The sequence below is a fragment of the Rhinolophus sinicus genome, chromosome 17 (genome assembly GCF_057876585.1).
Source record: "Rhinolophus sinicus isolate RSI-liver-muscle chromosome 17, RSI-T2T, whole genome shotgun sequence".
In the NCBI taxonomy this organism is placed as follows: domain Eukaryota; kingdom Metazoa; phylum Chordata; class Mammalia; order Chiroptera; family Rhinolophidae; genus Rhinolophus; species Rhinolophus sinicus.
In genome coordinates, this window is record NC_142517.1 from 101,388,819 (window position 1) to 101,401,224 (window position 12,406).

Genomic DNA, 12,406 nt, shown 5'->3' on the forward strand with positions numbered 1-12,406 from the left:
GAGCTGGAGCTTGGCTGTGGTGAGCACCTGGAGGTCTGCATGAGCTGCCATGGGCTACTGTGTGCTGCCAGGAGCGGCCAGTGGCCAACGTAAGTGGCCAGCAACCATTGTGAGCTGCTGGCAGCCAGCAAGAGCTTTAGCAGCTGACCGACTGCCTCAGCAGAGGGGTTGGGAGCCCAAGGCTCATAATAACAGCATGGGCCAGAGAGCTGTGTCCTGCACTAGACTGAGAAACAACGGCTTGAACCAGAGTGACAGGGGAGGTGGAAAAAGGGGGGAGAAAAGGCTATAACAAGAGACAAAGAAGGACCCAATAAGCCCACATTGGGTGTTTATCGAAAGAAACCCAAAACGGTGTTTCGAGGGGACATGTGCATCCATATGTTCATTGCATTGCAGCAGTGTTTGCAATGGCCAAGATGTGGAGGGAGCTGGGGTGTCCTTCGATGGATGAATGAATAAGGAGGAGGTGATACATATGTACAATAGAATATTGCTTGGCGGTGAAAGGGAATGGATTCTTGTCATCTGCAGCAGCATGGACGGACCTGGAGGGTATTGTGCCGAGTGGAGTGTCAGACAGAGAAAGACAGATGCAATGTGATTTTGCTTATATGTGGAATCTAAAGAACAAAACAAACAAACAAAACAGAAACAAACTCAGAGACACAGAGAACATTTTGATGGCTGCCAGATGGGAGGGGTTTGTGTGGGTGAAAAAAGGGGAAGAAATTAAAAGGTACAAGTTGGTTGTTACACAGTGGTCATGGTGATGTAGGGTATAGCGTAAGGAACATAGCCAATAATATTGTAGTAACTATGCATGGTGTCACACGGGTACTAGATTTGTTAGTGTGATAAATGGGAGGGGGTTAAGGGGCAGGATGAAAAAGTGAAGGGCTTAAAAAAATAAAAATTGGAAGTTACAAAAAAGGCATGGGGACATAAATAAAACATAGGGAATATAGTCAATGATATGGTAATAACTATGTATAGTGCCAGGTGGGTACTAGACTAGTCAGGGGGATCACTTCTTAAATGACATAAACGTCTAACCACTATGCTGTACACCCGAAATTAATATAAAATAATATTGATGTCAACTGTAAATGAAAAATTTTAAAAAGGAGGGAAAGGTAAAGGTGAATAAGAAGTCCACATTTCCAGGTGTAAAATAAGTCCTGGGGTCATAATATATCCCCGTGGGAGATATAGTCAATAATATTGTGATAGCACGGTACGGTGTCAGATGGTAGCTGGACTTATCATGGTGATCACTTTTTTTAGATATATAAATCTAAACGATGGTGTACACCTGAAACTAATATAATATTGTATGTTCACTATATTATCAATAAAAATTGTTAAGACAGAATTATCAACCTCTATTATGCTCTCCTACTGATTTGCATGTAACAGTACAGAATAATCTGGTAAACTCACTAATCTGGCAAATGTGTTAGGAGCTTACAAAATAGATAAATCCTTCAAAATAAAATATGTCATGCTAAAAATAAATCATGTCTCATATCTTAAAGTTGCAATGAAATATTATTAGGCTTTTTGAAAGTAAAGAACTACATGTTCTGTTCCAGTTTGCATAATTTTCAATTTACTAGAAGCTCACAGTGTGCAGGGCATTGTACTGTGGCATATTGTTGGAGGAACAAAAGGAGCATTTAGAGATGATCTCTGCCCTCCTGGAAGTTCCACAGTGAATGGAAGAGGCACATAGCTATGCACACTCTAGTCCCTCCAGCAATAATTGTTGACTTTTTATTTGTAATCAGAGAAGCTTGGCAATGGAAAGCTATGTTTTTTTTTCTGGGTTTACGAGAACTGAACTGAAGTGGAAAATGTTATTTGCTTTAACGAAACAATTTACTCTTATGCAACGTTAAATTGTGTCAATCAAGCAAATAAAGGAAGAAAGCCTTATTTATAAAATTGCCTGCTTCTGATTTCACTTTGTTGCTTCTCAGCTCCAAGAAGGGGGAAAAATGAAGATTTTGCTTCTGAGTATTTTTCTGTTTTTATATACTACCACAGCCTGGGCAAAAGATAAACATTATTACATTGGAATTATTGAAACAACCTGGAACTATGCCTCTGACAATGGTGAAAAGAAACTTATTTCAGTTGACACGTAAGTCACTATTTTTATTGTTTATAGACCAAATTTATAAATTATCAATTTGAAAATACAGCCAATAACACGAAATATTTCTTTAACTTTTTATGTGCAGAAACTGCAAAACATGGACTTGAAACCTAAGATATGTTAATAAATCCCCCCTAAATTCCTGGGTATTTTTTTTATTTTATTTTGAGAGGCTGCCCTGCTCCTATCTCCTTGGTCCCAGGGAAATGTGTGGGCTTCTTATTACCTCCTCTGTTTGTTATTGCATCGCCTATCAGGGTTTAGTCCTTTGGTGTGTTTATGCATTCTTTAATTTAAAATAATGACTGTATAAAATGTTATGTTTATTATATACCATTTATTGATTATTGGTGGTAAGGATAAAATTTTAATCCTTTAAAACATCATTTATAGAAATCAAATACAATTTTAACAAATATCACTGTGTCTAATACTTTTTGGATGATTCTGGACAATTAATTGAGTTCGTCTCTCTCAGCTTCAGCATCCTAATCTGCAAAATGAAGGTAATAAGAATACCTAATAAGAGCATTTGAAGAGTGGGTGCTTGTAAAGCTTTTATTACAGTGCTTGGCAGATGATATATGTGCAAAAAAATGTGATCTATTTATTATGAGGCCTCTCCCCAAACTCTATGCAACTTTAATGTTTTCATGTTTCAGTTCAAAGCCCCCTTATTTCAAGCAATAGTCACCATACAGAAATACAAGAATATAGTTCTCCTTGAATTTTTTTGTAATGGAAGTTTACCTATACTGAGATCCTCATTTTTAATAATGTTAACAAACATTTACCACCAAATTGAAATATAGCATTCAAAGGCATTGTTCATTACATTTAAAAATGTATCTTCATGGTGATAAAGCACAAATGAGCCCAATGACCATCACTTGCTAATACTGTATCTTTAAAAATAGCAAAACAAGTATGCCAAATTTTATAGTTGTTGAATGTTTTGGGGTATATACTAGTCTTATTAATTTTATGTGTGTTTGAAGTTTTTCACAGTAAAAAAATAAATACATAGATGATAGTAGTATCTAATTGTTAAGTTATTAATTTAGTAATATACAGGAAGGAAAGTTTCTGACCTAAAAATAACTGATTGTAAATAAAACTAATACATCTTGCAATTATTTTTTAATGTGGTTTTGAGGTAGTATTGTCTTCTTAGTACTGTGACATATTTTCATGGTTTCACCAAAGCCATCATTTTGTGTAACTTCAGTATGTTCCCTGATTAAATGTAATGTAAATTATATGCGGTTTCTATAGGGAAACCAGATATATTTATAAAAAAAAAAGTACTGCCCTACTTCATGCTCCCACCCACCATCCTTCTGCTATTACTCATGATCAAAAATCAAATCAGTATAGATGATGTAATACAGAATTGTACACCTGAAATCTATGTCATTTTACTAACAATTGTCACCCCAATAAATTTTAAAAAATCAAATCAGGTTTATTGGGCATAAACTAACTGCAAGACATTGCACTGAGCATGATTCAATAAAGAAGTTTCTAATTCCAGAAATTAGAGAATAGAAGAGCGAGGGAATTCGTTAAGATTTTTTGGGGGGAGCGGGGATGGATGAGAAAAGAATTCTTTTGTTTGTAAATACTCTCGTGTCCTCTCTGTGCTAGGGAGGTTATGCTATATACATCGGTTTCAACAGCCTAGTCACGCAAACTCTAGATGACACTGCTTACTCTGTCTGTGATTTTTTTTTTAATGCATCTGAACAGCGAACGTTGACTAGAGCTTCAGCAATTTTGCCAATACTGTACTAAACTTTTTGTATGGATAAGTTGAGTTAAGCTTTATGCCCCCCTCTTTGTCTCCGATTGCCAGCATGTCCAGCTGTCTTAGTGAAGGCTGCTATAACTAAATGCCACAGACTGGGTAGCTTATCAACAACAGAAATTTACTCCTCACGGTGCTGGAGCCTGGGAAGTCCCAGATCAAGGTGCCAGCATGGTCTTGCTCTATTGAGAGCTCTCTTCCTGGTTCCTAGTCTTTTCACTGTGTCCTCACACAGTGACAGAGGCTAAGGATCTCTGGAGCTTCTTTTATGAGGTACTGTACTTATCCCACTCGTGAGGGCTCCATCCTGATAACCTAAGCACTTCCTAAAGGGCCCATCTCCCAAAACCATCACATTAGAGGCTAGGATTTCAACATCTGAATTTGGGGGAAGACATAAATATTCATACCACAATACAAACCCAGTCAGCAAGGGATGATGGGATATCACCAGTTATAACTGGCACTCCTTGTCCTGTGAAGGCCAAAAAGGAGTGGAGATAAGTACGCTGAGAAACAAGGTTGAAAGAGTGCAAGATGGGTGTTAGGCAGAGAATTAGGTTTAAGCTGACGTTGGCCTTGAAGATCTGGGACAATGAAGAGGAAAGGATGTATTGAGATGACAGGAAATCCATCTGTTACCTTCACTGCTGGGTCACCTGTACCTGGAACATAAGAGACACTAAATTAATATTTGTGAATAACTGAAAATAAATAAATAAAAGGTATATAGGGAGCTAGAAGAAATTACAGGGTGTGTTGTAAAAACTTTCACTTGTTCCTAATGTGGACAGATTCACACTGTGGAATAAATCAGACAATAGAATGAAATAGAAAAAATCAGTTTAAGGAGTTATGCACAGGGTTAGTGAAACTGAAAACATTACCAGATATTAAGAGAGAAATGTATGGATTTTTTTTTTTTTGGTATGGATTTTTTTACTAGGAAAATAGTTTACCTCTCTTGTGTTAATAGCAATGATACTTATTTCTAATGGAATGAGATGGAAAGTATTGTTATATTCAGTAGTGCCACTTATTAAGGTGAATGCCTTATCTGTTACTTCAACAAATTAATAAATAGAGATTTTATAAAATATAGTTTTCTGCTCCTAAATTGTTTATATTTAAATAATAATAAGAGACATACATATAAAAGCAATTAGTAAACACAGCAGTGTGTTCTGGGTCTATAGTAGGCACTAATCAAATATTTATTGTGTTTATTAGCTATATAATGGCAACAAAAAATAATACTCCTGACTCCTGTTATCTTCAGGTTAATTTTTTTCCTGGTAACATATATATGTGCGTGTGTGTGCTTAAAATTCTTGTGGTTAAAATTCTTTAAGGACAAGAACAGCTATCACAAAACCCTTTGCACTGACTTTGTAGGCTCTCACTCAGGCTTGGTGACTCTTATTTAACATACAGACAATCCTAGTTTTTCAGCCCATCGTAGTTTTGAGAAATTAGTGAAGATGTCATTATAAGCAGAACCAGTCATGAAGAAGAAATAGCAGCTCAAACCCTGACCAAACAGAGGACAAACTAGGAACCTTTCACCCTATAGTAGAGTGATAACTATTATAATTATGACACTAAGTGAACAGAATACCTAAAGTATTCAACAAATGTTAACAGTTACTATTATTATCAGAAAAAAAAAGCTGAAATTTTTTTCAGTATCCCGTTTAAACAAATAGGAAAGCAAACAAAATATTTTTAAGTAAAACATTTTCACTGAAGGTATTCATTTCACCCCTTCAAAAATGGTCTTAAAAATTTTATATGATTCTTAAAGAGGTACAATTATTAGCTAAAATAATCTGGAAAAAGTCAGTTATAATGACTCATTCTCCAAGGTTGCCAAATAAAAAAATAGCAAGCAATAGTTGATACAAATGCTTCATACAGGACTGCCGGTGGGAAGGAGCTAATTAAGCAGCTATAAGATTTCACACTTTTCAAACTCTCTAATCTATTGTCACAGTTACTATTTTCCCTGAGAATGGATACAAAAGAAGGTTGACAAATGGATTGTGTATTCATGTTGTGCCAGTGAAGCCAGGCTGGTTAGGACCTTGTGCCCTGTACACCAAAGTTGAGTCTCTGTCTACCAGTTAATTTTTGACTTTTTCCCTTGTGATTCCAATGTGTAGCAGGCAGACTTTTTTAAATGGTCCTCAAAGATGTCCTACCCTAAATCTCCAGAATACTACGTATAATGAGATATCACTCCTATGACTTATTTATGTTATAGTCGATGGCACAGTTGACTGTAAAATAGGGAGGTGACCTGGGTGGGACCAATCTAAAGCAGAGAATTCCCTAGTGGAAGAAGAAGAAGTCAGAGAGATTCAAAGAGATTTGAGGGGGATTCAGCAAACTGTTGCTGGCTTGCAGATGGAAGGGGGCATTTGAGAAGGAATGCAGGTGGCTTTAAGGAATGAGGAGAGGTCCTCGACTGACAGCCCATAAGGAAACTGAGATTTATATCCTACAGACTCAATGAACTGAATTTTGTTAACAACACAGATGAGCCTGGAAGTGGATTTTTCCACAGAGCCTCCAGACGAGCATGCAGCCCCGCCAACATCTTGTGATGACTTGAGTAGAGAACCCAGTCATGCCTTGCCAGACTTCTGACCCACAGAACTATGAAATAATAAACGGATGTTGTTTTAAGCTGCTAAGTGATAATTTTTTATGCAGCAATAGGAAACTAATATACTATGTCTCAATTAATGAAACCAAGAACCCAGAAGTTTTTCTTATTTATTACCCACATTTTAGTAACCGTCTGTACATAAACTGAGTGCATTCTGAATTTATGGGAGGGAATAGCATTATCATTATCTTATTAAGGCAGTGTAAAAATTTTTTTTAATTCCCCTACCATTAAAACTCACTTCTGTGTCTGAATCTACCAGAAATTATAGGAGTCAGCTATAGGATTATAGAAACTGGGTACTAAAAAGGAGGGATGTGATTATGGAGAGGGGTCATATTTATTTTAATGAGTAGAAAAAAAGCATGTTACAATTGTCAACAGGAAGAACTACAATTAATGTGAATTGTTTCTTTAGGTCAAAGAACAACTATAAAAGATTCTCTTGATAAAATATCTGACTGGCAAACTTCCTGTAAGCTTCCAGTCACTGACCTTTTGTCCCCAAGCTGTACTTTTGAAATTAAATAAATATCCCCTGATGACCCTTTGACCTTCCTTTGGAGACAGAATATAAGCAAATAGTCCTTCCCCAAAGTATCACATGATGTGAAATATTTCTCAATTTGGTTAAGACTTAATTTTGTTTCATCCAAAAAGACAAGATGAGAAATATATTTTGCATATTGTTGTGTATATAAAGGAATTCCAAATGTTAAAAACCCTGAATATACTATAACTTCAGATCAACTATTTTAAAGGTAATTTTCACCCCTCCCCCAAAATCATTGTACACAAAAAAATAAACCTCAAAGTTTAGGCAATGCTCCTCCTATTTCAGGAAGTGATTAATACAGGAGAATTTCAATGCAATGAAAGCATTTTGACAAAACCCGCTGCTATTGAAATGGGATGTGATATAATCCTAAGTGCTTTAGAGTCACATTCAGAAAATATAATTGCTCACTGCATTTAAATGAAACCGTAAGAATTAGTGAGCTATTTTTAAACTTTGGCCTTCTGTAAGATGTATATCAAGGGGCATGGTAGAACACGGATTAGAATCTCTATATATGTATCATGGGGACCAATCTCCTAGCAACAGATACTGGAGAAAATTTACCCTGGGCTTAGCCGGGCCTTGTGTTGTGAGATTGGGTGCTCCAGGTTCTCCTGAAGGGACCGAGGGGGCTTCCGTCTCTGCCCTGTAAGCTTTGCAGCTGCAGCTGTGTGCCTGACTGAAACCGTACTCTTGCTGACCTTCTCTCAGTATGGACTGGATGAATCTGCCTTTTATCTGAGTGGCTTTCAGTGCCTTAGAATTGTGCTGCTGTGAAAACATCTGCTTATTAAAACGACTCCCGTCCACACTAATGCTGCAGTTTGGGAAGAAGAATTCCCACCCCTGCCCTGCTGTTTGTCCATGCATCTTGATATCCCTGAAGCTTCTCTGAGCCTTCCTGAATTTGTTCTTCTATTTTGTTGTAAAAAACAATCAGAAAATGAAAGAGAAATGAAGGCATAAACATGGATTCGCCACCCCACACGGGGTACAAAAGATGTCACTTCTTTGTTTTTCTAAATTCCTGCTTAGGTCCTCTTCCCCAACGATAGGGAAAGGTGACCCTATCTCATTCATGTTTAAGTGAACAATTTGAGACTCCTGGAGTTTACACAATCCAGGGAAACTGGAGTATTTGGTATATGGTAACAACTCTGACATGCTCATCGTCAAAGCCCTCTGGCCAATCCAGAGACAATGGCTCTGCTGTTTTCAACACCTATTCCCACTGCCCAAACTCTGCCAGCAGGACCCCTGCCAAAACTCCAGCATTGAGGCTTAATCTGATGCCCCCACGCAAACACACCAACAGTGGCCTGACAACCACCAGATCTGGTCTGGATACAGATCCTGCCACTTTTCTGTCTCTTGGTCTCAAGGAATCCCACTGCCTCTGGGACTGGACAGCTCTCTTCCCCTTCACCTTCGAGCCTCCCCACTCAGGCTGCTCATGAGCCCAAAGCAGCATCTGAACACAGTGGAGTGGGGTAGGGTTCTTAGTAAATGCAGATGCCCATTTCCCCACCCCAGACACATGCAATCAGAATCACTGGGGCTGGACCCCAAGAACTTGTATTTTATCAAGGTCATGAGTAGATTCCTACACACATTAAAACTTAAGAAAGTGTAGTCTAGATCCCTGCATTTTATAAAAGCTGGATCTTTAAACTCTGCAACAACAAAAATCAAGAGTTCCCTGACAAGTCCTACTCTTGTCTTGAATGGAAAGGAAAATGTCTCTCACTCTTTCCAATGAGCTTACGGCTGGGGAAACAAGATGATGTTTATTCTTTAATCAGGTTATTTGGGCCTCATAGGGGTGGAAAATGGTAAAGCATCAAAGGTCACTGAAGCGAAAGTAGGCAAACACACACCACACACACACACACACACACACACACACACACACACACACACACTTTGGTGTCTCAAATATCCAGATTGATTGCATATAAACTCAAACTTTTCCAGTAGCTAAAAGAGGTACATCATACATGAGAAATGTCTTTATTTTAATATTTCACTTTAATTTTGTATTCTATTCCTCAATGCCTCCATGTTTTAATAAGAAAATCTTGTAGAAAATACTCTGGTAAGATGCACCATATTTTCATGGCACCTTTACAGATGGCTCTCTGCCTCATATCTGATGTGAGACACATCACATCATCAAAACAACAGGGCTAAGTGACCTCTTCGTTTCATGTAGGCATCCCTACAACAATGGGCAAACATTTAATGTGATATGGTCATTAATTTCTCTTTAATTTAATGTTATCCCAGGAATGATGGCTTCTGATAGAGTTGTCTTCTTTTCCTTTGCAGGGAACACGCCAATATCTATCTTCAAAGTGGCCCCAATAGAATTGGAAGATTATACAAGAAGGCCCTTTATCTTCGGTACACAGATGGAAACTTTACGACGACTATAGCAAAACCTGACTGGCTGGGGTTTTTGGGACCTATTATCAAAGCAGAAACTGAAGATAACGTTTTTATACATTTAAAAAACTTTGCCTCTAGGCCCTACACTTTTCATGCACATGGGATAACATACCAAAAGGAACATGAGGGTAAGTTCAGCTCATACTCCAGCTGGAATTTCCTCTTACTTTTCAGTAGGAACACTTTTTAACTTCTAAGAATATAGATTCCTCTTCTGAGTGAGACCTGTAACTATGTTGTCTAGCTCTAAACTGTTTTATTGTAAGTATTTTGGTTCATCATAATATGGCTGTGTTTCTCTTGGTTGCACTCGTTTGTGTGAAGTGTCAATGTGATAGGATTTCTGGGTGGACACATATAATGAGAGGCAGTGAGAGCTGGGCCAGTGTCCAACTTCTTTCCAGCCAAATAGTCAGAATAAGAAAAATAAGCAGTGTACGTGAAGGTCTAGAAAAGGCAAATATCCAGAAGGAAGAAACAGGACTCAAGACGGAGACTGTCTTATCTTTGAAATTCCTACATGTAAACATACTGTGGCCATTGTCACCTCCCATCCTAACTTTGGATAAACTGTCCCAGCTAAGGCAGCATAGGTAGTCTCATACATCAGCCAAATGGTACAGGTGGCTGGATGACCCCAGAGTCACATCTGAGACACAGTTAGCCAAAAGGTCATTTGACTGTAGGACTTGGAAGCCTTAATGATGGTTCGGGAAGAACAAAGATTAGTTTTGGTGACTGTTATCTAATTCTTAGTACTTGATGATGATGATGATGAAAAGAGTTGGTGCTTTGTTGTGGTTAAGAGTAAGGGCTTCAAAATTAGCAGACCAAGGTTCAGGTGCAACCTTGCCTTTTACTGACTGAATGATCTTGGGCAAGTTACTTAAATTCTCTGTGTTTCAGTTTCTTCACCTATAAAACAGGGACAATGACAGTATGTAGTAATCTTTCAAGAAATGTCAACAATTATCATAAGTAAAAATGCTGAGGCCATTATACAGTTCATCAAAATTACAAGGATCAACTCTGAAAATTAAGATAAAATCAGTTTGATTACTAGTCTTCTCTTGTAAAGAGTTATTGTTTTAGAAGGTGAATGTTTTAAACCACATATTTTTGGTTCATTTTTCTGAACCCACCAAGTACATTCATAACATAAAGGTTGACTACCATCTTATTTCTTTTTAAAAATTTCATAGTACATTAGGGTATGAATCATTTTTAAAGTTTGATCGTTGTACTGTGGCTATGTAAAAGAAAAAAGTTCTTGTCTTTTAGCGATACATACTTGTGTATTTAAGAATGAAATGATATGATGTCTAGGATTTACTTTAAAATAATTAGATGGTGATGGAATGATGGAGATAAGAGTTGGTGGGGATATAGATGAAACAAGGTTGGTCTCGAGTTGGTCATTATTAAAGCTGGGTTGATGGGTACATGGAGGTTCATCATATTATTCTCTCAACTTTTGCATATGTTTGGAAATTTACAAAATTAAAAAAATTCCGTGGTTACTTCACAGGTAAAAATCTGATATTATATAAAATATTTCAAAGTATAGGAAAAGGTAGGCATTTGTTCATAATTCCATAACGTGACCCCAGGGCAAAGTGGTTCTTTAAATTGCAAACCAAAAGTCACTATGCTCCTGATATATCTGTTACTGCTCCCTGAAGACTCAGTCAAGTATGAAAAGTAATGACAAAATTTTCTGGGAAGCTTCCTTTAGTTATTAGTCTCTCATTCCTCTGTGTTCAAAGAGGACATCACTGTACCCCCAAGGGTCACATACTAGATGTTGAAAAAATGTTTGCTGCATGAATTAATAAACATCCATTCTCTCATTTAAGTTCAAATACATTCAACTTGCAATTTCATTGCATGTTGTTTCCTAGGAGCTGTCTATCCTGATAACACCACAGATTTTCATAAAGCAGATGATAAAGTGTATCCAGGTGAGCAATATACATACATAATGCAAGCCACCCAAGAACAAAGTCCTGGTGAGCAAGACAGCAATTGCGTGACCAGGATTTACCACTCCCACATTGATGCTCCAAGAGATATTGCTTCAGGACTCATCGGACCTTTAATAATCTGTAAAAAAGGTACATTATCTCATTTTTGCTCATGATATACGACCAAAAAATGAGAGACAGGGCAGCTTGTTCATTTTCAAATATAAATCAAGTCTTCTGTGTTGTGACTGAGTTGGTAAGGTAGAAAGGCAGTGAGTCTAAAAAAAGGGGAGGAAAGAGCAGGGCAGGATAAGGAGAAGAAGGGGTAAATGGGACAACCATCCATACACATTGCTAAGCTGCAGAAAATATGCTGTCCTTGGGGTCAGGTTTGCTGTAGCTCACTTTACAGTAGTGTTAATGAGCTATGTGACTTTACCAAATGTGACTCCCTCGTGGCACTCCATGGTGACACAGCTCTGGTTATCTGTTTTGTGTTGGTAAATATAATATCAAAATATCTATTTCTAACATCATGAAAAAGACATCATAGCTCAAGAGCTTGAAATCTAATTCTTACTTGAACAATCATTAGTTACCTGCGAAGACCTGTTGTCTCAGCTGTGGCTATATGCATCAGAAGACGTATATACATGTATGAATTCCAGCCTTCTCATTGGCCAAAAAGCGTTGTATAGTTGGGTGGTCAGTGAACATTCAAACATATGAGTGTCTGCCAAGCTCAGAATACTGAACATAAAACGTCCTAAAATAAATAAATAAACAAACAAATAAA

At 37.5% G+C, this 12,406-nt stretch overlaps 1 protein-coding gene across 2 annotated transcripts in view; it reads left to right on the forward strand.

Annotated features, from left to right (window-relative positions):
- The first annotated feature begins 1,602 nt into the window (after window positions 1-1,602).
- Window positions 1,603-12,406, forward strand: part of LOC109456504 (ceruloplasmin) — a 60,509-nt gene continuing 49,705 nt past the window's right edge. For both annotated transcript variants that reach the window (XM_074333832.2, XM_019748836.3), the window contains exons 1-3: window positions 1,603-2,146; window positions 9,527-9,774; window positions 11,548-11,760. In XM_074333832.2, the coding sequence (XP_074189933.2) occupies window positions 2,001-2,146; window positions 9,527-9,774; window positions 11,548-11,760 (607 nt within the window). In that variant the 5' untranslated portion in view covers window positions 1,603-2,000. The remainder of the gene's footprint in view (window positions 2,147-9,526; window positions 9,775-11,547; window positions 11,761-12,406) is intronic.